At 44.2% G+C, this 27,295-nt stretch overlaps 1 protein-coding gene across 2 annotated transcripts; it reads right to left on the reverse strand.

Annotated features, from left to right (window-relative positions):
• Positions 1–294: 294 nt before the first annotated feature.
• Positions 295–25,001, reverse strand: ANGEL1 (angel homolog 1). 2 transcript variants are annotated; one of them, XM_032482422.1, is made up of 10 exons: positions 24,851–25,001; positions 21,483–22,061; positions 20,348–20,574; positions 19,837–19,906; positions 18,815–19,248; positions 16,400–16,526; positions 15,980–16,090; positions 6,532–6,601; positions 5,862–6,025; positions 295–5,152 (listed from the first exon to the last, which is right to left on the reverse strand). In XM_032482422.1, exons 1-10 carry the CDS (start codon positions 24,912–24,914, stop codon positions 4,992–4,994), a joined length of 2,007 nt encoding a protein of 668 aa, XP_032338313.1. In that variant the 5' UTR covers positions 24,915–25,001; the 3' UTR covers positions 295–4,991. The 2 variants fall into 2 exon arrangements, 1 of the variants encoding a protein (XP_032338313.1); XR_004320858.1 differs by lacking the exon at positions 295–5,152 and adding an exon at positions 15,334–15,543 and having other exon boundaries at positions 5,961–6,025.
• Positions 25,002–27,295: the final 2,294 nt, after the last annotated feature.

Raw genomic sequence — 27,295 nt, forward strand, 5'->3', positions numbered from 1 at the left:
GAAATATCTTTTAGACTCCACAGCACTTTTCACCTTTAACCCGTCCTTCCCACTTCCCTGCTCTCCTTTCATTCAGCCTGAGAGTAAAACCTAAGTTTGTAAGAGGAGGGAGTATATTTCCTACTTTTTATCCCAGCCAATCCCCATAAAGTCCTAACTAGAAGTACAGTTTAGCACAGCAAGAGTCCCTCACTTTCAGGGTGTGGTGGTGAGGCGTGGCCACTGGGAAGAGGAGAGGTGGTCATTGGAATCCATGAATGTCTTGGACTATATACCATTAAATAGAGGCAGTTATGTTATTTACAGATTCATTTAAATCCAGCTTAAACAATACCAAAAAACAGCTTTCAATAAAGGTAACCCAGAGTTTTTGAATAACTTGGACTATACACCTTTACACAAAGGCAGTGTTAAATTTACACATTCAGGGTAGGGGGGGTATAGCTCAAGTGGTAGAGGCATGCTTAGCATGCACAAGGTCCTGGGTTCAATCCCCAGTACCTCCTCCAAAAAATAAACAACTAAATCTAATTACCTCCCCTCCAAAAAAAAAAAAAAATTTACACTTTAAGTCCCACTAAAGTACCAGGTAAAGGGCCTTGTGGCTGGGCTTCAGTGAGATGGGGTTATACATGGTGGGCCCCTGGACTGCTCTTGTACAAACGAGGGCTGGTTAAATGCTACGGCGAGTCTGTCACGAGTCAACTAGGCTCACCGCGGACACCACTTGGCCACTTTCTTAGAATTGATGCAGAGGTTAAGTGCCATTTTGGACTCCTGCAAGGGCCAGAGCCCAGCTTACCAGGGGGATTACCTACCCCATTTCCTTCTGCTCCCTTCTTCCACGCTCACAGCATGTGCCTGCCTAATTTAGGCACATGACTGATATGGGCTGGACCTGTGGATGCTGTGGCACCTCTCACAGGGCACGAAGAGGTTGAAGCTCTGCACCGCATCTGCCAGGATCTGACATCTTGACCACTACTGTGAAGGGCAGTGACAGGAAGTGATGGTCATACCAAAGACCAAGCCAACTGGCCAGGATGCGAGCTGCCTGGTAAGCCTTACAGTGTCTGCAAAGGGGGTGAGGGGCCCGCTGAGGCCTGGCAGGTGGTGGTGATGGGCCCCCTCAGGTGTGCTGAGGGACAGTCCACATGGGAATGTGCACTCCCTCCAGCACCCAGCCAGAAAGGACTCAAGTCGTGGGAAAGACAAAACCCCCAAGAATGTTAAGTGTGGAGACTCCACCCTTCTCCACAGTTGCATAAGGGCTCGGACCTTCTGGGCACAGGAGCTGACTAGGGATGGGGCAGAAGTCGGAGTTCCCTTCCAAACGTGTTGAGGTCACACTCTCCTAACCCCAGCGAGATCTGCACCTTACCAGGCTCTCATCTGGCTGGCCCTTGCCTGGGACAGTTTTGTTTTGCCCATTTGTTGGGGAGAGAAACAGCAGGAGTGGTGCACCAGGACGAGTGTGGAACTGTAGGGCCACAGGGCAGTTCTCCCCCTGGTGGCAACTAGAGGTGGGCCCCTCCTGCTTCCTGGAGAAGAGAAGCCACACTGCGCTTTGTGTAACCCATTAGGAAACAGTCCTCTAGTTGATAGCTACACCAGGGCAAGAACTGGAGAGAAGAACAAAACAGGATTTAAAAACAGAACAACAAGCCAGCAGTGGTCTGGTTAGTCATTTCCCTTCTCCCAGGCCCAGGCCCAGTTATCTGCCTTACAGGACAACCTCTCTCCTACTCCCAGAAAAGGCTGTGTTCTGAGGAGCTAGGGTGGCAAGAAATAAAACAAAGGAGATTCTCAGTTTACCTCTTTGGGGTCTCCATTTCCCCAGATGTAAAGGTAAGATATGAACCCCTGAAAGGCCACCTCATAGTGCCACTGTCTAGTGACAGTGGAAGTGGAGGTGCTCTGGAAACCATTCATCAAAGTGCCAGGCACATGCTGTGTGACTCACCCACTGGGAGGAAGCCCTCCAGGCCAGGAAAGGGGTCTCCAGGGATGCACCTCAAAGTTTAGGAGCTATAAAATAATTCCCAGTGGCCAGTTGTTCAGACTGGGGAGAACTACCCACCTTCACTTCCAATTGTTAGCAGTAATTACCAGTTACTGTAATTACCGACAATACTCTGGGATTTGTAGCATCCCTTGCTTGTCAAAGCCCAAACAAGTAATTTCAGATCTGAAAATTCCTTACAAGTGGAAAAGAATATTATTTTAATCTCCATTTCACCAAGATATGTGAACTGAAACACAGGGAGGAGTTAACTTACCCACAGTCACCAAGTGACCTGGTCAAGATGACAAGTGGTGTTCCTAATCCCTGGCTAAATTTTCTTTCTGCTGAATCCCAACCCAGGTGGTTCAACTGCTACCCAGGTAGCTTTAAATAATCCAGATTCTCAGACACTGATTCCGAGGTGTGGGATCTGGGACTCTGTTCAGGTAAGGTAGAAAACCACACTTGGTCTCAGGGCTTTTTCCCACAGACACAGGGGCTTGCACTTGCTGAATAAGAGGCTGGAGGGAGGCAGAAGTCCCAGCAGAGTGAGGCCCAGGAAGGAAGAGAAACCCTTCCAGCAACAGATGGCCCACAGCTCAGCCCTGGCTCCAGAATGCAAGAGATGATCAGAAATAGATGCGCAGCAAGAGGCATCTGCCACACACGTCATGCCTCATGCAGCTGCCGAAGCTTTGACCGGGAAAACACTTCACGCCCTGCTTTTGGCACAGACCTTCCTGAAACGCAGCTCAGTTCAGACGGGGGAGGGATGGGGGCAGCAGATGGAGGAAGAATGAATGCAGCTCAAAGCGCTGTTTTCCTCTAGCTCGGCGAGGATGGAAAAGAGAGATGTCCCCAACAGGGCAGGAGGCTTTGCTCAAAGCCCTGTTCCTCCCAGGCCACAGAGCAGCGGGCACCTGCCTGTTACCAGAGGGAGATGGCAACCCCTTTCTCTAGTCTAGATCTAGGATAAGAGGCCCCACCCCAGGATCAGTCTCTTCCTCTCTGCCCACCTCATTCTCCAGGTCTTCCCTCTCCCACGTCCTAATAAAATGACCAACAGTTAGGGGGAAAGGTAAACCTTTATTTGGAAAAGAGAGTTCAAGTAACCATTTAAAACCCCTTTCATTTCCAAAACAAACAAATAACAAGGAAAAGATCATCTATCAAGCTCCTGCCCTCTGCCATATTTAGCCATTTTTAAACTACATTTCTTGGCAGAAGAGAAGAGTGATGAGCCCTAGGAACCAATAGGGCACTATCTTGAGATCACCTCAGGAGCTGCCCAGGGAGAGACAAACAGTGAATGGTGGGATGTGGACAGACAGGCCTGGGGCTCAGACAGGCACATGCCCAGTACCCAGGAAACAATGTTTAAAAATATACATGCATAGATAAATTCCCCAGAACCTAGGCATGGAAAGCTTATAACCATGAATGCAGCAGCAGAATTCAAGCTAGTTCTTTGTCTCTCAAAAAAAAAAAGAGAGAGAGAGAGAGAGAAAACATTAACCTCTGGCTAACTGTCCCTAACTCCAGCCATTCCCTCCAGTCCCTTTCTGGAGGCTGAGTGGGCCAACAGCAAGTCAAATCTGCAGGGCCAACAGCTACTCTGCATTTTGGCAGATGTGAGGAGGAGCTGGCCCAGGAACACCCCAGACCACACCCAGCAATAAAAGATTAAGGCATGCAGGTGACGCGTGTGGGCCAGGAGAGGGAAAGCAGAGGCAGCGAGCAGCCACGGCACTGCCGGCCGGAGCCAATCCTCAAGCACCACCACCTCCAGTTCTTGGGCCACTTTTGCCCAAGGCCACCTTTCTGCTGAGAAGTCTTAACCTGAGCTAAATACCAGGCTTTTCTAGGGGAAAAAAGGAAGGGAACAGAGGAGGCAGCAAAAGTAAAAAGCAGGGGGAGCAGAGGAACAGAGAGCCGCAGCCAAGGTGTGCGGAGGCAAGAGAACAAGCCCTGAGGTCCTGAGCTCCAGCTGAGGTCGCTGCAGCGTCTGCCGCTCTCCCCGCACTGGGACCCCTACCCTCGCCCAGGCCTGTGGGCTGCAGAGCCCTGGAAGACAGGAGTCTCCTGACAGGTCTTTATCCTCATCCTTAAAGAATTTTGTACATCATACCACTATCCATGTCCACTGACCCCCCCACACAGGAGTTCAAACTTTTGCCTTCCACAGGGCAGCCTGGGGAAAGGGACGAGCCCTAGAGAAAGCATGCCAGGCCTGTGGGGAGCTCTGGGTCGGAGGCTCGGAGGCTGCTGGGGCAGGGAGTGCATCCCTGGATCTGCTGCTCCAGGTCGTGGGGCCTATTTGTTCCCAGATGAGTGTGCCCTGTTTGGCAGGATGAACACCTAATGAAACAGAAGGTAAAAGGAGAGAAGAGGCCCATGTCCCTCCTGCTGCCTGGTGGCACACAGCTACCAGATTGTGCCCTCCGCCTGCCCCTAGGCCGACAGCCCCAGTATGGTAAGTGGGCTAGTCAGAGGCAGGCATGGCCGCAGAGTAGTCCCACCCTCAGAGGACGCATACACATGACACACATCTCACATGTGTATGTCTGGCAAGAGGGCTGGGCCCAGAGGTCTCAGGCAGGGAGAAGGTCGAGTCAGAAGGCACCACCAAGAAACCGCCTGAAAACAAATAATCAATGAGATCAATAGCTCCCGCAACCCTGGTAATTAAAAATCAAGGGGGAGCGCTGGATACATGGAAGGAAGGGGGAACCTCCCCTTCTGCCTCTCCCAGGGCCACCAAATATGTGGCACAGGATTAGGAAGAGGTTGGGGCGGAGAAGGGACCACAGGCAGAGAATGTGGACAGGCCTGGAGAAAATCTAACCATGGGGAAAAGGGAACAAAGAGGGGGAGGGGAAGGGACATAAGTGTCTTGGATCTAAGTTTCCAGAAGCATGGGGTATTTCCACAGTCTCTGATCCTGTGAGCTCTTCTGGAAAAGAAGCTCTCTTGCCCTGGGAGCCCGTCACAGGGCGGTGACTTCCATCCCGAAGCTGGCCAGTAGGCAGAGGTGGTCTGAAGAGCAGAAGGGGTTGGGTAAGCCATTGGCAGCCCAGAGAATCTCTTCAGAGAGGAGGGAGAGACGGCCCAGGAGCTTGAGAGTTCCATCCTGATACAGCCTGCGATCTGGAGCACAAAGCAGAAGCCCGTGGGTAAAGCAGCCACAGCCACACTGTGCAGGGCGGGCGGGCCCTGTGTGAGCTACGCCTTGTGGAGCCTCAGCCCCTGGGCTGCCCCCACCCCCTCATCTCCTGCTGCCTCTGGCTGAGGCCTCATTTTCTCAGATACTCTGTGATATATCAATGAATGAAGCAGGGTGGTTTCAGGAAGACTGGCAAACTAGAGAATGCATGCCCAGGCGCAGCATTCCAAACATTCTGGCTTTCCAAGAGAAGCTGGGAATCCAGATTTTCTATATAAAATCTGATTTTTAAACATAAAATTCAAATACATTGAAAGACATGCTTTACACAAAACAGGCATGGGGCTGATAGACTGCTACACTGTGACTACAGTATGGGGTGAGAAGACAGGAAATAACGTCTCTAACCTAACCAAGTCCCTCACTAACCAGCTGCCACTGAACAAATCCGATCACCCCCTGGTACTCTATTTTCCTCTCTGAATTAAAGGGAGGGCTTGTTCTGCTCACATCTCTCTAATGCTACAAGGATAAAGATAGAAGGTAGGCACGTGTCAGGTAGGTATGAAATCTGCTCCTTAGCTGGTCAGACCCCAGCAGCCCAGGCCATGTGCCCAATGTCTGACCTACCATCAGCTGTTCCCAGGGACTTTTGGGGGTAGCTTCTGGGAACCCAGGATCCACCAGGCTTACCAGTTCTGTTTCCATTCTCACGGGACTCAGCTGAGAAGAAGATGTAATCTACTGTCATTCCAAGACCCAGGGGCATTGTGGTGATCTCTGGGCGGCCATGCTGGGGCAGGAAATGAGTATATACCGAGGTCAGGTGGAGGCAGTGCTGGATGGTGCCCACAGTCCTACAGGGATAGAGGGAAAGATGTCAGTCAACAAAACATTATTGAACTTTTCCCTGTGGGTTTTAGTAAGTTTTTAAAGGGATGAGCCCAAATAACTAAATCTCAGCAAATTCTTTCCCATGCTAATAAGAGGCTAACAGTCTTAGCTAGAACTAGCCTAGAAACAGACACACTTACACGCAGTCTTGCTGACATCCCTCACTCTGCACTCTCTTGCTACCTGGTGCAGTGTACCTAAAGTACTCTTGTCTGTGCATCAGCAAGCTCTTCTGTGAGGTCTTACTCCCTAAGGAAAAGTGCATGGGCTTTTCATCTGCAAGAACTTGGATGGGTCACCTCTGGCCTCTGCACACCTGTATGCCCCTCCATAACCTCAGCAGGTATTAGGGGAAAAGAGAGCTCAGCAAAAACTATTGCCCCAAATCAGCCCCAGGAAAGCCAACAGGAATCTCTCTAAGACGCCTAAATGGGGTTAGAATGCAAGCAGAAAGGAACTGGAAGATTACCTGGGGAAGTCAGGCTCAGGCTCAGATGTGTCTTCCTCAAGGACAGACTCAGCCCAGCCAGCAGGTCGCTCTTCAGAAGACAGAAGAGAAAGGGTTTTATCAGTCACAGACAGTGAAGCAGGGTCAGAACCTTGCAACCTAAAATTCCGCTCAAATCCTGGACTGGACTGCTCCAGAAAGGAAAAGGGAAAGAGAAAAGGTGAGGGGAGGGAACAATGGACCAAAGCCAAGAACTCAGGAAGCAGACAGACAGAAGCCTCTAACACAGACATGTCTTCCTTGGCTCAGCATCTTTTTTTTTTAATTAAAATTTATTCTTTAGAATAGATAATACAAAAGAGGGAGAAGAAGAAAAGAATAGGTTGCACGGTACAAAAATCAAAATGTAGAGAAAAATACCAGTGAAAAGTCTCCCTCCCACTCCTGGGCCCCTGCCACTCAATTATCCTCTCCAGAAGCGACAAATGTTACTAGATTCCTGCTGTATTCCTCCACCAGGAATTTTCTATCACACACCGTCGATTGTGTGTGTATACATATCTATGTATGTATGCATATACATGTATGCCACACACATACACATATATGTATGCATATTTACACATACATATATAGACAGACACATACACAAAGAAAAAAGACACACATTACCAATTTAAGAAGAGAAAGAAGGGATATTATTACAGCCCCTACTGACATTAATAGGTGTTAAGGACTGAACGTTTGTATCCCCCAAAATATGCTGAAATCCTAATTCCTAATGTGATGACATTTGGAGATGGGGCCTTTAGGAGGTAATTTGGTCATGAGGGTGGAGCCCTCAAATGGGATTAGTGCCCTTATAAAAGAGATCCCGGGGAGTTCTCTCACAATTTTTCTGCCATGTGAGGACACAACAAGAAGCTGGCAGTCAGCAAGCCAGAGGAAGGCCCTCACCAGAACCGGACCATGCTGGCACCTAGCCTCCAAAACTGTGAGAAATAAATTTCTGTTGTTTATAAACCATTCAGTCTGTGGTATTTTGTTATAACAGCCCAAACTGACTAAGAAAACAGGGTAACAAGGATCAGCAAAATTGACAAACCCTTAGCTAAAATGACCAAAAGGACACTATGAACCTATCTACAAAACAGAAACAGATTCACAGACATAGTAAACAATCTTACGGTTCCCAGGGAAATGGAGTGGGAAGGAATAAACTTGAGAGTTTCAGATTTACAAATGTTAGTCACTGTATACAAAAGCAGATTTTTAAAAAAAGTTTCTTCTGTATAGCACTGGGAACTATGTTCACTATCTTGTAATAACCTTTAATGAAAAGGAATATAAAAAGGAATATATGTATGTATATGCATGACTGGGACATTGTGCTGTGCTGTACATGAGAAATTGATACATTGTAACTGACTGTATTTCAATTAAAAAAAAAAAAAAAAGAATGACCAAGAGAAAGAGAGCGGACTCAAATTACTAAAACCAGGAATGAAAGAGGGGGCCATCACCATCAACCTTATAGAAATAAAAAATTACAAGAATAGTATAAACAACTGTATACCAACAAATCAGATGACTTAGGTAAAATTCCTAAAAAGATACAAACTACATAAACTGACTCAAGAAAAAGTAGAAAATCTGCATAGTCTTATAACAATTAAAGAGACTGAATTAGCAATTTAAAATCCTCACAAAGAAAAGTCCAGGGTTAGATGGCTTTGCTGGTGCATTCTGCTAAACATTTTTAAGAAGAGGTAATATGAATCCTTCACAAACACTTCCAAAATATAAAAGTGGGAACACTTCCCAACTCATGCTATCAGGTTTTACTCTGATAGCAAAACTAGACAAAAACATCACTAAGAATGAAAACTACAGACTGACACCCCCTATGAACGTAGATAAAAAATTCCTCAACATTTACAATACTGTAATTTATAAGAAATATATACTTGGTCATTCAGATGAACAAAATATATTTCTCATATATTATCAGTCTTTATACAGTCAGTCTCCTTCCACAGTTCCTGGCTCAAAGCTCCCCAAACCCTTGGAATTTCCTAAGCGTAAAGAGTGAGAGGATGCATTTTGTTATGTCCCACCACTCAACACGGTAATGAGAGTTCTAGCTACAGAAATCATGGAAGAAGAAATAAAACACATCCAGATTGGAACAGAGGAAGTAATACTATTTCTATTTGCAAGATGACATAATCTTATATGCAGAAAATCCTAAGAAATCTGCTAAAAAACTATTAGAACTAATGAGTTCACAAGATTGCAAGATACAAGATAAACAGAATTACAGTTCTAAACACTCGCAATGAAAAATTGAAAAATGAAATTTAGAAAACATTTCCATTTATAATAGTATCAAAAGGGATTTAAAATAGTTATGAATAAATTTAACAAAAGAAGGGTAAGACTTAGACACTGAAAGCTACAAAACATGGAAAGAAATTAAAGATTTAAATAGATGAAAAGATTTTCATGTTCATTGATAATAATATTGTTAAAGTGGCAACACTTCCCAAATTGATCTACAAATTTGTAAATTCCTGTCAAAATTCCAACTAATGTTTTTGCATAAATTGACACATTGACCCTAAAACCCATATAAAAATGTATAAGGGACCCAGAATAGCCAAAATAATGTTGAGAAAGAAAAAAAAAAAACGCAGCAAAGTTACAGGACTTACACTTTCCTATTTCAAACTTACACAAAGCTAAAATAATCAAGACAGTGTGGCACTGGCATAAGAATAAACGCAAGACGAAGGGAACCTGAGAGTCCAGAACCCATAGTCCATGGTTAACTGATTTTTCACAAGGGGAGGGGTGAATGGAAAATGACTTTTAATAGATATGGGCTTCCTCTTGGGGGTGATGAAAATGTTCTAAAATTAGATTGTGGTGATGGTTGCACAACTCTGAAAATACTGAAAGCCACTGATTTGTACACTTTAAATGGATGTATTTTATGGTATGTGAAATCAGTCTCAATAAAACTGTTTTTTAAAAAAAGATTTGAGAATGTTATGAACAACTTCATGCCAGTAAGTTTGATAATTAAGATGAAATGAAATATTCTTATATTTTCCGTATTGTTTTTTCTTTCTGCTGCTATTATGAATGAGGTCTTTATTACAATTTTTAACAAATATATCATTATTTTTATATACAAATATTATTGATTTCTGTATATTAATATTCTACCCAGCTACTTAGTTGATTCTTAGATCACCAGTTATATAACCATATTAGCAAGAAGTAATATTTAACCTCCTCTCCATTTTTTTACTTCTATTTTATTGCCTATATTTCTATTTTTTACTTCTAATTCTGTTGGTTAGTATCTCTCACAATTGAATAATCATAACGGTCATCCTTGTTTTGCTCCTGACTTTGACAGGAACGCTACTAGAACGTCTTCTTTAAGCAAGATGTTCATTTTTGGAGTTGAGATAAATTTTTTTTTTCAGGCACCTGGCAGCTCCATGCCCCTCCCTCCACAGTGCACCAACGCCCCTAGTCTGACTGATGGAGATAAATGTATTTTAATGGTGTAAGGGATAATCTATTTTTTCCTTAGTTTAAGAAGACTCTTTTTTAAAGAATCTGGGATAGATGTTAATTTTTTAAAATGTCTCTTTGACATCTGTAGGATGATATGCATTTCTATATTTTAACAGATTTCATATATATTAGCATGATAAATTATATTAATAGATTTCCCAATATTGACTATTTTTATATTGATAAAGTCCATTTGGTCATGGTCTATTACTCTTTCAATGTGATGCTAGATTCTGTTTCCTGATTCTTTATTTATATTTTTTGCATCAATATTCCTAAGTGGAGAATATTAGTCTCCTAATATTAGTTTCTATAGTTTCCTTTTTCTGTGTAATTATTGTCAGATGTTAGTTTCAAAATGCTTGTTTCATAAAAATAATTTGGCCATCCTCTTCCTCTGCATGCTGTAACAATTTAAATAGTAATGGAATTACGAGTTCTTTAAAGGTTTGATGATGCTCTTCTATCAATGTGAGCCTAGTGTTTTTGTGGGACTGCATCTCTGAGAACCTTTTCTATTTTTTCACCCTGTGATAGTCTATTTATATTAAATCTCTCCTTTACAGTTTTAGTAAATTACATTTTCTAAAATTAATATATGCCATCTAAGTTTTAAATTTCTTTTGCATTCCGTTGAGAAAAGAACTACCTTATAATACCATTAATTCTTCTGCATCTGGATACTGTTGCTCCTCCCTCAACCTCTTGAATAAGTTAGCTAATCTGACATCTGTTTTTCAACCAAAAAACCGACTGTTATTATAGTTTATTAGTTTTACTATTTTTCTTTTTCTAAATTATTTCCATTTTAGTCTTCTTTCCTTTGGCTTTCTTTCAGTTTATTTGTTCTTTTTTCTAACATGAGTGGATGCTTAATTCACTTACTTTCATCTTTTCTTATCTATTAATATAATTCTATGATTCTAAATGTTCTATATAATGCAATGAATTTTTCACTAAATACTGTTTTAGCTATATCTCACAAATGTATGGTATTTTCATTAGTTATTTTATAGATATTCTGCAGCTTCAGTTTAAATTTCACCTTTGACCCAAATGTGGTTTGAAACTTTTTTAAGTGTCCAGATAATAAGTGTTTTCATTTTTGTTTTCAATTTGTATTTTTACTGCACATGTGATCACAGAAAGCTAACTATACTATTTCCACTGTTCGAAATTTATTGATTTTTCGGGGGTGGTCTAATATATGATCAATTCTTAAGAATTTCCTATGGATAATTAGAAAGATGTCTTTGCTCTGCTTTCAATGTTCAGAATTTGATATGCATCAATCAGATTTACCATACAACATGTTACTTAAGTCTTCTATATTCTTAGTTATCTTTCCTCTACTTGCTTTCTTGTGGACTGAGAAAGATTCAAACCTTCTACCTCTAGCTATTTTCTATTATTCCTTGTTAAATATGAGGGTTTCACTCTGTGATGACTAATGTGATGTTACTTGGAACATAAACGTTCTTAACACTAACATGTTCATTTTGAGTCAGAAAAATCACAGTGACTAGCAGGATACTGAAAATGGTTTTCCTCCCAGCAAAAGGCAAGCCAATTTAGGCTTCTGAGCTGTGTAAGGGGTCAGGAATCAGAGGCACCATTACTCCAGAAGATAGGAGAGAGGTGAAAATCAAAACTGGCACAATAAACTCACCAATCAACCAGAGACATCCCTTACACAGAGCCTTAATCAGGTTTTCATGTCTCATTCCTAAATGTGAATGGATGCCTGATGGAATCTTTGAGAACAAACAATGAATGGGGTGGAAACTGGGAAGAAAGGAACTCTTAAAAGAACCTCGGAAGAAATAGATGGAATTTTTAAATATATCATCCTCAGTAGTAGGAAGACAATATTGGGTTCATTTAAAAAAAAAAAAAGGATGGTATAACAAAAGAAGCAACTGTTTTAAAAGGGCTTTTGGAAATTAAAAATACACGGACAGAAATTTAAAATCACTAGAAGGAATGAACAACCTGAGAACATCTCACAGATGGTCCATTCTAATATTCAACTAATAGGAACTCCAAAAAGAAAAAGCAGAAGGTAGGAAATTATTGAAGAAATATTACCAGCAAAATTATGAATCTAAATAAATTCATTTCCATTTGAAAGAGCCCTGGAGTATCCAGAACAATGAATGAAACCAAAACCCAGACTAGGGCACACCACCATGAAATTTCAGAAATCAAGAGATTAGAGAGAAGGAGAAACAAAGAAAGGATGAAAACTCAGAATGGCAGCAGACTTCTCATTAGCAATGCTGGAAACTGCAAGACAATGGACTAAATCAATTTTCAAACTAGACCTTTATACTTACCAAATATTTATAGAAGTATGAGGATAAAAAATAAAGGCTTTTTTTGTTTTGTTTTGTTTTGTTTTGTTTGTTTTTAGTACATGAAAAGAAAATCAAAAAAGAAAGAAAGAAAACTGCTTCCCTCAATACCAGGTTCTGCCCACGCAGTGCTATGTACAAACAGCACTGCTCTGGCAGTTACACAGGACTCAAGGCCTCTCCCTGCCCCACCAGGCCACGTGAGCCATGGGCCATAGCTGCCTCAACCTCAGCTGCAACATCTTCCTGGACCATTCAGCACTGGTAGCAGCCAAGCAAGTAAGTTCTTCTGCAAGTAACTGGGAAGAGGATAATAAGTTGTGTCAGGGATGGGCCAGTGGAGAAGTTGGATTCAGAACTTTCCTGGTTACAAATATGACCATATAACTTTTCCTCTGTGGCTATCTGGTCTGTCTATAAATAGTGGTTTACAAAAGTCACCTATTAGCAACTTTTTTTTTCCTAGAATGCACTTAATTGGGCATATGGTTTATTCTTACATGTTAAAAACTCCAGAGATAAATGTAAATATGCAAACAATCATGAAAAAGAAAAGATAGTAATCCCTTTCAGTGTCTTTAAGAATCATATTGGAAAGAAACCACAAATAACTAAAATAATTTACAAGAGGGGGGCTTAAAATTTAGATTCCCTTCTTATGAATTATTCCCTCATAAAGAGAGTTGGGGAGAGTGAGAAGCATAGTGTTTTTTAAATTATACAATTTATGAATGTAGAACACTCCAGTGCGATGCAATGTCAATCCGTGGGAAAGTTAGACCATCACTTCCTAGCACTGTAGCTCCTTTTGAAACTCAGATGCGTCTCATTGAAGTCAGTGTCACAGTCAAGTTGGCAAGTTTTGATGTGCACAGTTGGGTTGGATGACTCTCATATTGGACTGGAAATACTATTTGTTAGCACATCTGAACACATTCTCTAGAAAAAAGATCATACACCATGATCTCCTTGTTTCGTACTTAAGTCTTTCTACTCATGGTCTAAAGGTGGTGGTAGCTTTTTAGATTTGGAGTCTTTAAAAGAGATTCATCAGGAGCCTGTTCAGCCCTGGGTGGGGTTACTGAACAAACGGAAGGGCATGTTCACAGTGAGTGGTGGATGGTGTGTTTACCCAAATTTAATCTCAATTTTTAAAATATTGGTATTACTAGGCACTACCAGTGAACTGGATATTTTCCCACTACACAATGATTCTACTTACAAAGTGATTGTCAGTATGTATTTTAAAGGTTTTTATTTTCTTATTAAATTGAAATGCTTATTTTATGTTTCAAGTACAGTACTGATTTTTTTAAAAATAACCTATTGTTAACGTGAAATTACGTATGTGGGATCTAACTACTGTTTAACTTTAGGATTTTGTATTCTTGGCTTCCCTGCCTAAGCCCAACTGATACAAGCACTTATCCCAGGTCCTGGCACACCCTAGTGGCTCACTCAGTGCATGGTGGCCATCATTATTACTATTGTTGTCACCACAGCTGTAATAATACATTTAGCTTTGCAATTAAAAAAACTCGAGCCACTGAAATGTTCACTGTTCTATGCAAAATACCATTTCAAGTTAAATTCCTAGAGGGAAAACAATGAATCCATAGTTTACCACCAATCCTTTTACTATAGTTTTTCCAGTCATTGCCTGATTGTCTTAAGTTATTCTTCTAGCAGTTTCTTCAAGAAAGGCTTTGGGTTTTGTATAAAATTCTTGAGCCACACCTTCTTTCCTTAAAGCCTTGCTCCCCTGTCTTCTAGAGTCAAATGTTAATGTTAAGAAGTCTGAAGCCAAAGTGATCTACCCTTAAAAGTAGCCTGATCTTTTTTGTTCAAATGCCCTAAGTATTCTTTTATCTTTGACTTCTGTTAACTTTAACTAGGGTGTCTTACTGTTGATTCTCCTATGACATTTTTTACTGAGACATGAGACATCCTTCTCAATCTGAAGATTCAGATCTTCTCATTTGGGGAAAATCTTCCTTGAATCCTACCTTTAAATATCCCTTTTGTGCAACTATATTGGCTTTCTTCCTTGTGAACTCCAATTACGTGTATGCTGAATCTCATCTTCCACTACGGTCATTTTCTCTCTAGTCCTTCTTGTCCTTTCTAGCCTCTGTCTCCTGTCTTGTTTTCAGCAGTGCCTATTCTCTCTTGTGCTGCATCTAATTTTGTCTTCATTTTATGTGACTTTTAAATTTTTATTCCGCTTCTTTCCTGAGCTCTGCAGCTTACGTTTCATCTTCTGATGTCTTGCCATTTGCCTAAACTTACTTTATAAACGCAATTATTTTATTTTTGTGCTCTTATTTTATAAAGACAATTGCTTAATATTTTTAATCTTGGGAAAATAATCATAATTTTCATATGCTCCATGGCAACAATTTTTATTTTTGAAGTAAATATTTTTTATCTGCCTGTTATTTTTCCTGTTCCTTTCACCTTTTTTTCTTATAGTGTTTTAGTACAGATCTCATACTGGTTCCTTTTGGGCAGCCCAGCTTTGAATTAGTTGAGGTTTTTCTGTACCATGCATTTGTACAAAACTTATATAAGGGAAGGACTGGGTATGCATTACAAGTAATAGGCATTTTCCTTGTGACACAGGGTTGTACATGAATCCTTTTAATCTTTACTTCTCCCCAACCAAAAAAGATACACAGCTTTGTAACTATTTCCTCTCTCCCCTGCCACTTAAACAGACTGCTTCATGCAAATATGGCTTGATTCCTTGATCAGTCTTGCCTCCACTGCCTCTTCAGACCAAAACAGGTTCAGACAATCTCCTTTCACAACCTGTACATCTTATTCTTGTTGATGAAACAAGAGATTTTGGTTTTGAGCCTCAAGGTACAATCCTCACCTTGGAGAAATACACTCTGCTGGTTTTTTCCAAGATCCATATGGCCCCACAGACAAGTGTCTCCATACTTCCTCCAGCAACCCTGCATGATCTCCAGTGCTTCTTGCAGCCATTCCACCTGTGTTTTGGCTCATGGTTTCAGATATCTTCAGATCTCCTAGCTTTCTCAAAGATGGAGTTTGCATTTCTTTCTTCCATTCTTCCCTGTTGCTTTGGAGTGGTTTCAGAGACAAGAAAGGGAGAATGCCAAGTATACTCTTCTACGTACAATCTGGAAGTTCTCAGTAGGAGTAACTTTTTATTACAACCAGGAGTGATGTCACCTTATGATTTTCAAAGCCCTACCACATGTCTTCTCTCCAAATATGCTGTACACATGCTAGTTACCAGCAACTTAAGCCTAAAAAGGTTAAGTGGCTTACTCAAGGTCTCAGAGCTGGTTAGAACCCAGGTCTCTTGATTCCTGGTCCATACTCTCAACACACTGCACATGGCCAGTGAACTCCACTGACCTTCCTTCTAAGCATACTTATTACCAGAAGCTGATCTCTAAGAATTATATCTAGAAAAGACTAAGAAACCACCTAACTGACAAATATCAGAGGTGAAGAGGAAAGAAGACCAAGGAAATCTTAGTTCCCATTACCTGGCTTAGCATCTGTCACTCCTTCCATAAGTACCAGTCCTATAGGTCGCTGACAGGCGGTGTTGCAGAAGCGGAAACGTAGTAGGACGTCTCGGCTATACTTACGTCTCTCTGCAAACCAGGAAAAGGCATACAGTGAAAGGAAGGAAGAGGAGCCACATGCTGAGGCTTCCTTAATACCAAGAAGCTTCCAGTGCAGGGACACAGAGGAAGTCTGGCTCTGAAGACAAGGAGATTTTCCAACAGCTATGAATTAAAGCAGTCCATTTTACTGGGTGACCATGAGAAGGACAATGAGAAAAACAAAGGAATGTGCTAAGAGAACTGAGGGAATTACACTTTCTCTTGTCACTGAGATGCTACCTTTTTCCCAAAATGGGGATGGAGGCACAACCAACCCAGAATGTGGCATGTGCTCACCTTGTTTCTTTGGGTGACAGGAGGTGACATACTGGCAGCAGTCAGTGATGCCCAGGGAGCTGGGCCATAGGGGGGCCTGCAGCTTCCTCTGGTAAAGCTGATGGGAGAAGTCTTCCTGTCCAGATACCTACAAAGAAAGAGCAGATGGGAATCAGGAGCTAAGATGGAAAAAAGAAATAGCCCATGTTTTGGGACATATAGACAAACATACACACACACAATCACATACTATGTACATAATAATAAGCAAAACACATGAGTTTCAGGGGAAGGTTAAAAATAAGGAGCTAATTAAAACCACTATTTTTTTTTTTACTAGAAACACTGAAATGTCCATGAGACAGGAATAAGGGGCAAGACAGTGAGGTATGTGAGTCAAAGAGAACAAAACTGTATGAACATGTGGTCCCCTAAATTTCACCTCAGAAAAATCTACACTACTCTGTGCTGAGAATATCAACTTTCAGGGACTTTAATTTGCAATAAGAAAAGGTTTACCCTGATCTTTGGGTCTTCTGGATCCAAGTCTAGCATCTTAAGCCTATTATTCAGAAGCTACAGGGTCAAACCAAATGGGAAATGCAGCAAAGCACTCTAGAGTATCTATGTCACCATCCTTGGTCAAAGCCAATGAGCAGCCTGGGAATGGACAGAACACAGTAGGGAAATGTTCAGCAACATCAGTCATCTGCAGATCCCCAATGTGTGTAGCAAAATCCCTTTTATTTAATTTAACAGCAACAAATATTTGAATGTCAGCTATGTGCAAGACACTAGCTAAGTGCTAGGGAGAGAGGAGTGACAGACACAATCTCTCTGCCCTTGAAGGACATACATTTTCAATATGCCCTCGGAAGTCAAACGCAGCTTCAATTTTATCGCCATTTACTAGCTGTGTGACTTTGGGCCCGTTAGTTAACTCTCTTGGGGTCAATTATCCTCTACTATTGAATGGGATAATAATACCACATACAATTAAGAATCTTGATAACAATAACCACTACCAATTATTGACTGCTTCCTTTGAAGCAGGTACTGGAAAACACTTTGTGTGCATTATTATACTTAATCTACCAAAGAAAACCCTCTGAAGTAGGTCCCATTATATCCCTAGTGTATAGATGAGGCAAATGGGACTTACAAAAGTGAAGTAACTTGCCCAAGGTGGTAGAGCAGGGATTTAAATGCAGGACTGTCTGGCTTCAAAATGAGTGCTCTTAATCACTATGCCTAACTGCGGCTGTCACATGATAGGCACTTAGTAAACTCTTCTTTCCATTCCCTGTGCCCCTTGATTACAGCAGCTTCCTGGCAGGATAATGCCTTTCTCTGAGCATGTGGTAACCAGGACATCATTGGCACTTGAGTAACCTCATTAAAATAAAAGTCCCAAGTACTTAACAATAATTCAGTCATTTGGTGTCCTTTCTCCACTGTGTCTTGCCAAAAGTTGAGCAATAAATTGGATCAGTAGGGGCAAAACAGAGGAACAAGGAGAGAGTAAGTGACAGATAAAGAAATCAGCACAGGCTGAATGCCCATCATTAGTAGGGACAAACAAACTAAGGCAAAACTATAGCTATGCTATCAACATTCAGCAGTAATAAGGAATAAGACAGATCCATATGTACATTGTTGAGTGAAAAAAAAAACCGAGCTACAAAATAAAATATACAGTAATATATGATGTTTATAAACACACAAGGTAAATTATATATCCGCTGTTAGAAGCAATCACAGCACAGTACTGGAGGGCAAGAGCTCCGGGGCCAGACAACCCAGTTACAAATTCTGGCTCCACCACTAACTACCTGTGTGAGCTGGAGTAAGCAAATTACTTCTCTATGCCTTACATTTCTCGTTTATAAAACGGAAGCAATGATAGAAATTGTGAAAATTAATGAGTTAATACATATAAAGTGCTTAAAGTAGCACCTGGTACACAGTTAATTTTGCTTAACAAATGTGGATTATGATTACATTGTCACAGGAGCTTAGAAACCACTGCAAATGCATAGGAAATGATCTGGAAGAACACCAAACTTTGAACAGTTATTACTTGACTCTAAGGAGAGAAGTGGGAAAGGTAGGTAACGAAGGGGGCTTTGGTCTTGTTTTTAAATCTTTTCATTCTTACAGGGATGTACTTGTGTACTTATATGCACTTAAGTACTTATGCACTTGTAAACTAAAAATAAATTGATGATAAAAACTAAAGGATTCCAATATACCAAAGGCACTCACGAGCTTCTAATTTCCAGGCTTGGGTACCAGCCATCAACAGAGCTAGAAAAAGCAGGAGGGAGCCGGAACAGGTGTAACTGAGGTCCCTGCCACAGAAGAGCACTGGATGCCAACACCCAAACCTCTCCTCAGGCTGTGTTCCCACCCCCACAGTGACCTCTCCCATTTTACCTTCCAGGCCGGCATCCCATGGTACTGGAGCTCTCCATCCCTGATGAAGTTGTAAAGAGGTGAATCAGGAACAGAATTCAGGTCCCCGCACAAGATGATGGGGCAGTGGCTGCCGTCTGACAGCTTAGCCACTTTGTCCACTTCAGCCAAGAGAATGGCCATCTGGGCCAGCTTGACATCACCCCGGCGTGGGTTGTACAGGACGTGGGTATTTGCCACACATAAGGGAGCCACCGAGACCTGCCCCAGGCCTTCTGGGACTAGTGGCTGCAGCAGCAACACTAAGCCCACGTTGTCCCGATTGAGGAGCTCTAAGCCAGGCCGCAAGTACTCCACAGGGCTGGCGCAGAGGAGACGGAATCTTGCGGGCTTGTAGCAGACAGCACAGCCATCTGTCTTACACCCGGTCCTCCTCTTGTAGAAACAGGTAAAGCCTGCAAGGAACACCCGCCAAGGAGATGGGTTAGAGTTCCTGAAGCCTGAATCCCTCCAACCAGTGGCAGTAGCCCAGGCGTGTGTGCCTAAAGCACTGCTCCTCCTGTGCAGTCAGGGGAGTCCTGGTCCTTGCCAATTCCTTGGTTCTACAGAGGTTCCCTTACAGCTGTAACCAGGCAACTGAGTGGATAGAAGGGGAAGGAGGGACAGAAGGGTACAAAGCAATGTTAACTGGGCAGGAAAAGCATGGACTCTAGAGTCAGGCAAGTTGGAGTCCAGGCCCCACAACCTATGAGCTTTATAGCTTTGTGACCTTGAGCCCGTCACACAAATTTTCTGAACCTCAGTTTCCTCGTTGTAAAATGGGGATAATAATATTCAGCCTCACAGGGTTGGTCACATCAAGGATTAAGTGGCAATATATGTCAGAATTGCTTTAAAACTTCAGGCTCTACTTTCCTTCTCACCCACACAAAGGAGTTAGCTCACAGGTGGGACTGAGAGTTTACTGAGATGAAAGATCTCGGGAGTGAGCAGACAGGGCTGTAGGAAGAAAGACTGGCAAACATGCCAGGGAGCAGCATTACCCATCATTCTCAGAGAGGGCTCCAGCTGTTCCCAGTAATGATCTTCCTGGACTTCCTGGAGACACAAGATCTGGGAAAACGACAAGGAAACCAATCACTCCAGAGTAACGGTGGGTGCACCCCGGGAGCAGGCACGGAGGCCGTGTGAGAAGCTGCTGTGGCTCTCAGGCTGGGTCACACTGAAACTTCCCCTGGGTGCTGACTCTTCTCAGATAGACACCACCAGCAAGAACATGCCCAGACTTACGCTGAGACCAGACACATGTGCTCAATTTTCCTGCTCCTTGAATCCTTCAAGTCTCCCTCCCCGCATAAAGGTGCTGGAAAGTGTGCACCTACGGAGTCTAAGCATCTGCCAAAAACTCATTTACAGCAGGCAGGCCGGCACCAGCCCCAGGCAAGACTCCAATCATACAGACCACCATGGGGTTGAACTCATTTTCCAAGAGCTCTGGGAAACAGCCCAGGTCCATAGCAAATGCAAAGTGGCACATCCCCTGTCTTCACTCACATCGGGGTCCCAGTGCTGGAATTCCTGCATGAGATTCGCAAAGCGATAGTTCCAGTTGAGGATGTCCGGGTGGCAATGCAGATAGAGTTCTGAGCTCTGCTGCATCAGGTCCTGAGCCAGGATGTTATAGGACATCAGAGTGAACTGGAACTGAGGGCCATCCCCTGCCTCCAGACCCTGAGCATCTGGCTGAGTGGAGAAATCCTCCCATTCTCGCCATAAGATTTCTGCAAAGGGGTTGGGAAGAAGTCCACAATTAGTCCATGTTATCCACAGGCCCTGTCATCTCCACTCCTGACTCAGTGATATGGCATACAAAGTCCATTTTTTCATCTTCCCTGTCACCCATCCATCACTGTGGCCAATTTGAGCAGCACTCTATGGACATTCTCAGACTAGACAGTAAGCTCCAAAAAGCCAGAGACAATCCTGACCTGTCCACCACTGTATCCCCAGTACCTAGCATAGTACCTGGCACCTAGTACATGTTCACTAAATATGGCCAACAATTTCTCTTTTGATAAATCCAAGGGTCTCTGGGGAATCACTCAAACCAATGTGTTTAATAATCATCTAAGGTTAGAGACACTTCCACAGGAATCTCAGCCTTGGGTGTCTTCTGACCTCTAAACCTAGAAAAGCCTGTGGGGCTAGAAACCACAATGTGTTCCCCATCTACCCTAGAACGTGGAGCTACCGTGTAGATTCAAACCTATGTGAGTCACAGAACTCATTCTTCAAATTCTAATGGAAGCCCAGTATGTAATACAGATAAAAGTGGAGTTATCTTTGGTTGAGGCAGAGTAGAAGCCCTGAGAGCTCTCCACCCCTACCCCAGAAGCCCTTGGGTCACCTCCAGAGAACCAATACTGTGGAAAATTAGAACTAGGGTCTGCTTTCAGTTCTGCCGTGACCTAGCTATGTGACTTTAGGCATGTGGCAATCGCATCTGAAAGACCATGGGGCTGGATGAGATGATCTCTAAGGCCCCTCTAGATCTGCCACTGCAAGAGTCTCAGAAAAACAGAATGCAGCGGCAGAGCTCCCCACGAGAGAACCTTCTCTTGAGCAATGGCTCTGCCCACATCTGAGACAACCTGCTGCCCTGGCTCACTCAGCCAGTTGTCAGACTCACCATGATATGGGACTTCCACTGGGGGAGGCTGCAGCTGCCCTAGGCCCTCAAAGGGCCAGATAGGAGCCTCTTCCTGGGCGGGCACAGGCTCAGGTCCTATGCTCCAGGCCACCACTGCGGGGTCCTCTTCCCATTGCTCTGTGGCCAGGGCACCCACTGGGAGGACAACACTGTCCACATACTGGGGGCCAGTCTGCATTGGGACAGCTGCCCACACTGGGCCCTCAACTTCTGGCAGTGGCTCCTCTCCTAGCACCTCAGGGAAAGACTCCTCCAGGTTCTCTGCTGCCCGCAGGTCACTCAGCTGCCTGCTGGACCACTTGTCTTCTGAAGCAGCATCCTGTTCTCCAGGATTATCCATCAGGAGTGCCAGGCTGCTCTGGGCTAGTCCTTTATCTACAAGTGGACCGTCGCTCACAGTCAAGAGCACCTGGCCTGACCCTTCTTCTCGCCACTGCTGCAGCAGGCCCTCACACTCCTCTTGGTCGGGGCCCCGAGGGGCCATGGCAAAGTTGCCTTCTACCTGGGGGGACGAGCTCTTCGCCAGAAGGACATTTTTTCGACATGTGAAGAAAGCATCTAAGAAGAAAACCAAAATACCATGTTACAAGATGACAGCATCACCCAACCCACACTCTTCTCCCAACTTCTAACACAAGCCCCATAGAAGCAAGAATCATATTCACCTTGCTCATCATTGTACCATCACTGAGCCTGCCCACTGTAGTGCCTGGAACATCATCACCACCAGAGAGAAGTGCTTACTATGTGTCAGGCACTGTTCTAAATGCTTTGCAGGTATGAACGAATTCATATGGCAGGGATCTGATAAACATTCAGTGTGTGAATGAAAGAATGACTATCCCACATAATCTAGGACAGAGATTGTCTCATATAACCCCTTTTATCTGAAGGTTGAGACCCCTATTAACATCAACTCTTTAGTTCTAAGAGCCACATTACATTGGAACCAGCACTTGACCATGAATCAGAACTGTGGGTCATGGCCTAATACTGAAATTAACAAAACTATGTGCCCTTGGACAATGCCCCTAGTGAGATGGACACATTCCTGACTGTAAAATGGGGACAAGGGAAGTTTGAACTAGATAATCCCCAAGAGCTTTTCTAGTTCTATAAATCCCCCTAACTTATGAATGCATTCCAAAAGAAAAAGGCCTGAAGTAGACAAAAAGTGTATTTCAAAATCTATACAATCTACTTCTTAGCAAACGCTCTGGGTCCTTTTCTCAAAGCTATTTATTCTACTCATAAAACTTCACAAACTTCATTATCAGCTTCCTCATTCCACAGCACTCTAGAAGCTGTAAATCAAAAGGTGCCAACAACTGACAGCAAGAGCCAGCTGCTGTCACTCTGCTACAGCCCCTACAGTGACAGCTGAAAGACAAAAAGCAGGTGGGAAAAGCTCTAAAATTAGAGCCCCCAAATCCAAGTATAGTATTTTGGTGCAAACAAACACCTCCCCACCCCGCTACAACTAAATCACTTATGTACAGTACAGGACAAGTGACATGTATAATGATGACCCTCAAACACCAGATTCACTTTATTAGCTCTACTTTTTTTTAAGGCAAGAAAAACTTCAAAATGGTTCAAATATTGAAGACATATTATATTTATGGCAGATTTATGTCCCTCAGACAAGTGGTTTTCAACCAGGGGTTATTTTGCCCTCAGGGGACATTTCTGCATTATCTGGAGACACAACTATGGGGATACTACTGGCATCTAGTGGTTATAGGATAAGGATACAGCTGAACACCCTACAGTGCAATGGACTGCCCGACAACAAACTCTCCAGGCCCTAATGTCAACAGTGCTGAGACTGGGAAACTGCTTTAAAACCATAGTCTGGGTTGCTGACTTTAGTCTCAGGGACTTGCTAATTCCCTGCCCCTTGAAACATCCTCTATGGATACCAGATGGCCAAGTTTCTTTGGCTTATATGTGTGAGGTTACTAGTTTTCAAATTTAGCAGGTTTTGGGTGGTGGTGGTGGTTTGTTTTTCAGCAGCAGAATTACTTTATTAAAAGAAAATCTTCTGTAGGAACCAAATGCACAAATACAAATGGGACCACTTTAACAGGTGTGTGTGGATGGGTAGGAGGAGGTGGCCTCTCCTCTGAGATCCCTAAAACTCTAACTAAACCTCTGAACTAATATATGTCACTAAGGCTGCCGTTACGGACATTGGCAGAGCTCCAGAAATGACAGCAACATGGTTAGAGGAATATGCCTTAGTTCCCTGAAAACAAGGACTTCTGTGGAGTTTTTCAGTCCTCAGAAGTATGGATACACAAGGCATTCCTGAATTGAGTGCCTACTATATTCTAGGCAGTGTGCTAGCACTAGGTACAGTGAGACATGGCCCTGCCCTGCTGGAGCTTGCATTCTAGTGGCAGATACACACAAACACATACATAAATAAATGTTTTATAAGAAATATATAACAGAAATTACACATTGTGTAAAGTTCCAAAAAGGAAAAGCACAGAATGCACAGAGCTGGATCCCTTATTTCTAAGAAAGTCCTTCTTGGTCTGTCCTGCCCTCTAAATTGCCAGAGAAAAAGTCTGGGGGTTCTGTGAGATCTCTGAGGGGAACTGACAGTCTCCTACATAGCTTCCGGAATGTCAAGGATCAGGAAAGGGGAGCGCAAGCAGATCATGACAAATTCAAACAAAAATTCTTCTCTCTCTAAAGAACCCACTGGGCAATCGCCTCCACCCCGCTACATCTCCAAAAGCACGGAACATTGCTTCAAAGCCGAGGTTTCACTGTGTCTCTGGATTCTAAGCATCCTTTTTTTTTTCAGCCAAAGACTCAGGCAGCTGTGAAAGATGAGTGTGAAGTCGACCCAGGGAAAGGCAGGTGCATCCAGGTCTTCAGCCCACAGACCCTCCGGGCCGACCGGCCCCTACCCACGGGGAATTCGGGCCCTTACCTGGGCCCCGAGTGGCCAACCCTCCCCGACCCCCAGGGCAGAAACTCAGCGGGCCCCGGAACCGACCCCAGGGCAGAGACTCAGAAGGCCCCGGAATCTCTCCGCACCCCTGGCCAAAGAGGGGCGGCTCCTGCCCCTCCTCCGGCCCCCTCCACGTTAACTGTGGCCCGGCGCCTCCAGGTCACAGGCGTGAGGAGGGAGCCGCCCAGGAGGGTCGCCCGCCAGGCGCGGGCCTCATGGAGTCCACGACTGGCACGGCGGCGCCGAGGAGCGCCTTCCCACACCTTGGCACGGCTGGGGGAAGGTGGTCGTGAGGCCGGACGCGCCGCACGCCGCCCCAGGCCCCGCGGGGAGTCAGGCCCGGGCCTGGCACCCGCCTGTCTGGACGCGGGACCAGTACCTGAGAGGGCGCGGAAAAGGCGCGCGGCCGGCAGCAGCAGGTAACACAGGCACGAAGCGATCATGGCCAGCCACCCGCGCCCACCGCCCCTCACCGCCGGCCGCGGGGTCCCTCAGCTCAGCCCCACCTCCGTCTCGCCCCGCCCCCGGCTCCGCCCCCGGGCCGGCTCACGTGGTATCGCTGCGCTTCAACAACAACTTTATTGGGAGCGCAAGGCCGGGCATGCGCCCTCGGGGCTGAAAAGCCAGTTCCCAAGGCAACAGGCGGGGCCTGCCTGGCTCCCCACCAACGTGGAAGCGCACGGACTTGAAATTAAACCCCTCCCTGGGGAAGCCGTAGTATTATTTAAAGGCCACAGTTTTATTCCCACTTCTGCTATAACTAGTGGCCACCTTGGGCCCACCATGTCATCTGTCTGCCCTTCAGTTCACTCATCTGTAAAATGAGGTGCTGGGCTTGTCTAAGGCCTTGCCCAGCTGTGCCTTCTGTGATCTAGCCTGTCTCAGCCCAGGTTGGAGAGACCAAGCTCTTCAGCATCTTTCTCCTTTTCCTAGCTCTCTTCCCCAGCTCAGATTTTAGGTGACACATTGAGTCCACACCTTGCTTCAGTATGTAAGATTTGTATCCTTCCTTATCCTGTTCCAAATGGGCCCTTTCCCCACAGTCTGGCAAAAAAGGGGTGTCTCGTTGGTAAGAGAGCCAAAAAAGGGAGGAGGTGAACCCTCCACAAGGGCCACGGAAGCAAGTATGGTTGGTTGGTTTCCCTTGAGGTGTGTCTCCAGTGTCTGTGACACTGCCAGGCACACAGAAGGGACCAAATAAACCTCGTTGGCTGACTGAACAAAACATGGCAGTAAATGAAGGTCAGTTCCTCCATCAATTCTGTGCAACCCAGACTTCTTTGACTCTCTCTTCCCCATCCCCACCCTCAATCTTCTGCCCCAACCACACTGTAAAGGAAGAGGGACTGTTTAATACTCCCAATTTTAGTACCCAGTGGCTGAGCTGTGTGATTTCCAATTTGTGGCTGGAGCCTCGGTTGTTCCGGGAAGCCCTCTGGGGAGTCACCAGATCCAGGACCAGCTGGGTACATCATAACACTGAAAGGCTGAAAGGAGGTAGAATGAGAGTCAGTGTTGTGGTCTTCCCACTCTCTTCCCTTAGCTCTAGAGGCAGTGCCTGCCTTCAGGCAACAGCACCCCTGCATTAGCCTGAGATGAAGCAGAGGCCCCAGGGGCAATCTGAAGGTTCAGAAGCCTGTTAGAAACTAGCAGGCAAATGTCAGCTCTACCTAAGGAGCCCCCAAAGTCAGATCAACTGTCTTGATGTGGCTTAAATAAACCTTCCTTGTGTGTCCTTCCGTTTTGTCCCAATAGTTACCCAGAAGTCCAAGTTCCAAATAAGATCCTAAATCAAGGAACTTATCTAGAGACCAGGTTTTGCAAAATGATGGTTCCCTTAACACTTGAAAATGTTTTTAAAATACAACTTCCTAGGCCCTAGTTCCAGGATTCTGATTCTACGCATCAGGGATGGGGACGCTTAAAGACTCACCAAGTTACCCTGGTGTACAGTCCTCTGCTAAAGGACCTACCCTCTGCTGGGCTGTTTAGTGTACATGTGGTCAAAATGCATCAGGACAACTGATGCCATGTGGTTTCAGAGTCTTTTCCTGAGGCCAGTTAAACCAGGCTGACTTCCTTCCATTTCCTCATCGGCTATGTTGGAAATGACCACAAGCTACGGAGTTAGACCCCCTGAGTTCAGATCCTGGCTCTGCCGTTTCCTACCTGAGGAGTTACCTAACGTCTTGGGGCCTCAGTTTCCTCACCTTGCCCAAAAGAGAGTAAGCCCTCAGTGTTTACTATTGTATTTTTTTGAATTTAGTCCAAAAACAGCTCTGGCTACAGTTAATGTAGGGTCATCTTCCAGAATCCTCGGCAGAAATTAAGGCCTTCCAAACCGTAATGTGGCACTGCTAAGCAAGCCAATAACTGCAAGTCCAAGGAGACTTGTTCAGGAGAAGCTCAGCCTCAGGCTTTACCAGTCAGAGGAAAATTACAAGTATAATCTGCACCATCTGCAGCCACATCATGTCAGAAATATTCCAAGAGACCGAATGAGCCCCTGAATTCATCCCAGCTGTGATCACAGTACAGGCAATGATAAACATCTGCTTCTACCACTGATGGTTTCAAGGATGCAGAACCTACCTACTGGGGCAAGTAGGTTTTGCAATACTTTGAGGGATTTAAAATGTTCTTTCAGAGGGAAATTTCCTGTATATAGGAAATTTAAGCCCTTGAGGGTTCAAATTTTACTTATGCTAACAGACATGTATGGAAGTTCAACATGGTGGCTGCTTTTATTAATTTATTAGTTGAACATGTGTAATATACAGGGTAGTGTCATTCTTCCTTCAGGATTGCAGAGGCTGCTGACCAA

Source organism: Camelus ferus, chromosome 6 (genome assembly GCF_009834535.1).
Source record: "Camelus ferus isolate YT-003-E chromosome 6, BCGSAC_Cfer_1.0, whole genome shotgun sequence".
Classification (NCBI taxonomy): Eukaryota; Metazoa; Chordata; class Mammalia; order Artiodactyla; family Camelidae; genus Camelus; species Camelus ferus.

Bases quoted from the DNA above. Each gene is read 5' to 3' on its own strand.
- ANGEL1 (XM_032482422.1), bottom strand. From the start codon at position 24,914: ATGATCGCTTCGTGCCTGTGTTACCTGCTGCTGCCGGCCGCGCGCCTT. The intron at 20,575-21,482 runs GTGAGTCTGACA...ACCCCTTTGCAG, and splicing joins AGTGGAAGTCCCATATCATG to AAATCTTATGGCGAGAATGG. The intron at 16,091-16,399 runs GTGAGCACATGC...CCTGGTTTGCAG, and splicing joins CTGTCACCCAAAGAAACAAG to AGAGACGTAAGTATAGCCGA.